The sequence below is a fragment of the Mus caroli genome, chromosome 7 (genome assembly GCF_900094665.2).
Source record: "Mus caroli chromosome 7, CAROLI_EIJ_v1.1, whole genome shotgun sequence".
Taxonomy (NCBI): domain Eukaryota; kingdom Metazoa; phylum Chordata; class Mammalia; order Rodentia; family Muridae; genus Mus; species Mus caroli.
The window spans coordinates 142,791,899-142,797,280 of NC_034576.1; the positions used below are offsets into that span (position 1 = coordinate 142,791,899).

General features: G+C 40.6%; 1 protein-coding gene across 1 annotated transcript; it reads left to right on the plus strand.

Moving 5' to 3' along the window:
* Positions 1–1,910: 1,910 nt before the first annotated feature.
* Positions 1,911–2,994, plus strand: LOC110298583 (olfactory receptor 13A1-like). The gene has a single exon (XM_021167909.1). The coding sequence runs from the start codon at positions 2,001–2,003 to the stop codon at positions 2,934–2,936; it is 936 nt and encodes a 311-aa protein (XP_021023568.1). The 5' UTR covers positions 1,911–2,000; the 3' UTR covers positions 2,937–2,994.
* Positions 2,995–5,382: the final 2,388 nt, after the last annotated feature.

The window sequence follows — 5,382 nt, forward strand, 5'->3', positions numbered from 1 at the left end:
TTTTCTCTAGTGTGTAGATTTTCCTTCTTTGTAATAAAACAGATGTTTGTGGGTATGTGGACGTGTCGTCAAATCTTTATCCTATCCTATATATTGAAATTCTTTGTCATTTCTTCTTCAGTGTGTCATTTAGAAATAAGATAGATATTTTTCATGTAATTAGATTTTTAGAGATGTGCTATTAGTCTTAGGAGAAATCTACCAGATAACACATGTTTTCCACAGGTTTCAATTAACATTAAATATTTCCCTTTAGCTCAGCCTAAGGTCCATCCTTATCAACACTTTCTGTACTCTGATGGAGGTACACCCTAGGAATGGAAGTTAAATCACACATATATTATAGATACTATCAGGAGAGAACTTCACAATTTCAGATTTAGTAGATTTAACTAGCCAGATCTAGAAATTGAAAAAATATTAGAAAAATTCACTTTTGTAATTCTGATTCTGTAGAAACACTTGCAATGTCTATACAATAGGATAGGGGGAAGAGGGAGAGAAGTGGTCAGACACAACAATGTCCACATGGTTGCAGAGGGGAAATGCTATATTTGAGTATCCCTAGTTTAAAATGGAGGCACACATAATGTTTAAAATTCAACACTTACTATTAAGTTGGTAAGAAATAGATTGTGAACATTACTATGGAAAAAATATTTGAGATAAAAAGTGATCAAAAATGAAGTGACACTGAAAATAATTGTCACAAACAGATTTATAAATAGGGTTGAATGCAAATATCTGAACTTATGATGGAACCTATGGAAATGATTAATGGAGGTGTCAGGTGATCCTTCTGGGTCAAGGTATAGAGTATATTTTGCTGAAGAATTGGGAAAACATATAGTGAATTTGCCTAGGGGCCAAGGATAAATTATTTTAAGATATACACACTGTACTCCTTGAGTGATAGAGGAGGAAACTGGCAATGTTAACAATGTCAAGAACCCAGAAAATATGAACCAGATGAAAACATTGGGAACATGAGTTATAATGTTGGGGAAGCTATCCTTATAGACTTAGAGGACCAGTTGATGAGGGAGGTAAGAAGATATAGAGCATGATTCTCGGCTCAAAGACCAGGACTCTACTCAGGATCTACCAAGTGCATTTACTTCAGGTAAGACAATGAGTCAGAGAGATGGATCTGCACTCCAAAAAACAAAAAAATCGAGAAACACTGCATAGCTGAGGGTGAACTTCTGTATAAGGACATTGAGAGTGAACAAAAATATCTATAAACAGTGGCAGTGACTTCAGCTGTGGATATGTTGACTTTGAAGTTTCTGTGATTCATGGAGAGAAAAAAGGCCACAAAAGCTTGATGGATTTATAGGTCTATGATTTGAGAAATATTCTCCAGGATGATATATTTGAAGTTTTATAGAGTCAAGACAGTGTCGATCACAGTAGAAGCCACATGTCAACGGTGATTAAAAATCAGAAAATACATAGCTATGTGACCATGGAAAATGACATTATCAGGTTGAGATGTGTAACAGATCAACTCTCAAAATTTCAAAAATTAACAAGTGCCAGGGAACCTAAGAGGCTGGGTGTGGAAGAATGTACAAAAGTTATCTCATTGTGTCCATCCAAAATTGTCATCAAGAACACTTGCTGTAGAGGTAAACAGTAAAGAGGTGTCACTAAGCACTGTCCCCAGAACATATGGCCTACTGGTGACAGGGAAGATACTTCACTCTTGCCACATGCCCAAGAAGATGAGGAAGGACCAGTTGTAACTCTTGATTCAAAGCAGTGAAGTGAGGGTTTCTAAGTGGGAAAGAGAAGTAAATGAAATGTATGTCGTTTCTAGTAGTGTTCTATGAACAACAAAGACTACAGGCTTCCGTAAAGAAAATACAATCATTCTTTCCCTTTCTGACAGCAGGGAAAATTGAGGTGCTCAAGGTTGGAAACCAGACTTTGCAGTGATAAACTGTGATCTTTTCTCAAAGCCAAGAAACACATTTGTGAAACAGATATTTTCCTTGATGATGTTCAGTCCCAACCAGACAGAAGTGACAGAGTTTATACTAGAAGGGTTTTCAGAACATGCTACTCTAAGACTTCTCCTGACAGGCTGCTTCCTGTCCCTCTACACAATCGCTCTAATGGGCAACATTATTATCATTGCTTTGGTCACCTCCAGCACGGGGCTCCACAGTCCCATGTACTTTTTCCTGTGCAACCTGGCCACCATGGACATTGTGTGCACCTCCTCTGTGATTCCTAAGGCCTTGATTGGCCTAGTGTCTGAGGAAAACACCATCTCCTTCAAAGGATGCATGGCTCAGCTCTTCTTTCTTCTGTGGTCCTTGTCTTCAGAGCTGCTGCTGCTCACGGTCATGGCCTATGACCGCTATGTGGCCATCTGCTTTCCCCTACACTACAGCTCTAGGATGAGCCCACAGCTGTGTGGGGCTCTGGCCGTGGGTGTATGGTCCATCTGTGCTGTGAATGCATCTGTACACACTGGTCTGATGACACGGCTGTCATTCTGTGGACCCAAGGTCATCACCCACTTCTTCTGTGAGATACCCTCACTCCTTCTGCTCTCCTGTAGTTCCACATACATTAATAGCGTTATGACACTTGTGGCAGATGCCTTTTATGGATGCATCAACTTTGTGCTAACTTTGTTATCCTATGGCTGCATCATTGCCAGCGTCTTGCGCATGCGTTCTGCTGAGGGCAAGAGGAAGGCCTTTTCTACCTGTTCATCCCACCTCATCGTGGTCTCAGTGTACTATTCATCTGTGTTCTGTGCCTATGTCAGTCCTGCCTCCAGCTACAGCCCAGAAAGAAGCAAAGTTACCTCCGTGCTATACTCGATCCTCAGCCCAACCCTGAACCCCCTCATCTATACACTAAGGAACAAGGATGTCAAACTTGCCCTGGGAAGACTCTTGCCCTCTTTCCCCAAGTAGATGGAGCTGTACAGAATATTCTCCTGACCTGGACTACTCCTAAACGTGCTTTCCTGAGGGTAGCCTCACAGAGTGGGGTTTCCCTATTGCTGTTTTAGAAAACCTTTGCCTGTTGCCAGGACTGGACAATTCCACTCACTGTAACCTCAAAATCAACAAAATTCTTAAAGGCAATGTAATGAAAACACTCAAGCATCATTTCCTGATTAATACTTAATAATTAATTATAATAATTAATAATTATAATAATTAATAATTTCAAAAGTAACTAAAGTTTATCTAAATGGAGGTGCTATGTTCCTGGACTAGAATATTTTTAGTGAGTATCAATGGTGATTGTCACAAACCAAAAGCATTTCATGCAGGGACTCTCTGTAAACATAACAGGTCCTTGTTTCAGAGCTGTGGCTAATAAATCTAAACTTCATAAGGAAACTTGAGGGGCCAGCATGGCCATAATGTCTTGGAGAAACCAAAGTTGCATGTCTTGGATTCTCCATTTCACAGTATCCTAGGATCTCTGTGAGTCAAATAGCATGGAGAAAGAGCTAATCTATGGAACTGAGGTAAAGTTTAAGTTTCAAAGTGAAGTCATATATGCCACACAGCATAATTATGACAATGAAAACAATAAAATTCATGGCAAAGATTAATTATTTCCAACAAAGATATTTGGAGAAACTAGATGAATGCAAGAACTAAAGTAGAAGCCTTACTCATGCTAGCAATAAAAATCAACCAAAAAGAGAGCATGGACAGCAATGCCAGTTAAAACCATCTTATACATACGTCATTTAATCATCTTGTTTCCTCTCATGCAACTCTTCTCAGATCCCACCCACCTACTTACCTATCCAGTGAATACTTTCACCTCTCCTTCTCTCTGGCAAACAATGCACAAAGCCCAAACCAATAAGAAGACGCAATACCAAAACAAAAGAAAGCGCACACACACAATAATTATGGTGATAATGAAGAATAATACCTATGAAATATTAGCCTTGGCCTATTCTGGCTGTGTATATTATTTGCTTCACCTCCAAGTCATGTTTAATGCCATTACTTCTGGTATTAGTCTTATTATAATTTAAGCTATAGAACAACTGATAGTCACCCAAACACAAGTACACAAATAGCTGCAAACACATATACATGCATATATCTTATATATGTCTCCTTATTGTGAGACAAGCCTTATGTCATGTTAACATTACCTATGATGTGCAACACAATATAGTAGTGAACCTCCAGGATAAACAGTTCACAAAAACACACCAGCACTGGTATCTATGTCAGAAATGTGACTAAGCAAATTCCTGATGTGCTGTGTGTCTAGAAAAGGGCTATTGTGCCAGTATCTGGCTCTGGTCTCACCTCTCTGTATTTGGATCAGGGAAGTTTTGTAGGCATCAGTGGCTGTCAAGCTCAACCTCCTATTTTTCTTTTCCTTTTTTAATTTAATGTGTATATTCACTTTACATCACAATATCAGAACGCCTCTCCTTCAAGTAATCCCTCATACAGATCCTCCACCCATTCCTCCCTACCATATTCCTCTGAGTATCATCCCCCACCTCAAGCTCCACACACATTGAGTCACTGCAGAACTAGGCACTTACTCCTCCCCTCCCTGAGGTCAGACAAGGTGGTTCAATTAGGGCAACATGAGCCACAGGAAGGCAACTGAGTCAGGGACAACCCCTGTCCCAGTAATTGGGGGACCCACATGAAGACCAAGCTGAACATCTGCTACATACATGTGGCTGGGGAGGGGGCATAGGTTCACCACATGTTTGCCCTTTGGTAGGTGGTTGAGATTCTGGGAGTCCCCAGTGGTCCAGGTTACTTGACTCTGTTGGTCTTCCTGTGGAGTCCCTGTCCTCTTTGGCTTCATTGATTCTTCCCCCAACTCTTCCACAAGACGCCCTGAGCTCCATCAAATTTTTGGCTGTGGGTCTCTACATTTATTTCCATTGGCTGCTGAGTGGAGCTTCGTAGCAGACAGTTATTCTAGACTCATGTCTGTGAGTATTAGTAGTGTCAGGGATTGGTTCTTGACCATGGAATGGCTCTCAAGTTGAGCCAGACATTGGTTGGCCATTTCCTCCATCTCGGTTCTATCTTTGTCCCTGAACATCCTGAAGGTGGGGCACATTTTGGGTCAAAGTTATTGTGGGTGGGTTAGTGTCCTTATTCCTCCACTAGAGCCCAGACCCAAAGAAGCAAAATGAAAAAATAAAAAACATCAGAAATGAAAAAGGAGATATAACAACAGACACTGAGGAATTTCTCTTTTTTTATTAGATTTTTTTATTTGCATTTCAAATGTTATCCCCTTTCCTGATTTCCCCCCCCCCACAAAAAAAATTAACCCTCCACCTCCCAGTGATCACCAACCCACCCACTCCAGCTTCCTGGCCCTGGCACTCCCCTACAATGGGGCATA

Coding starts and splice junctions, on each gene's coding strand:
- LOC110298583 (XM_021167909.1), top strand. CDS start 2,001: ATGATGTTCAGTCCCAACCAGACAGAAGTGACAGAGTTTATACTAGAA.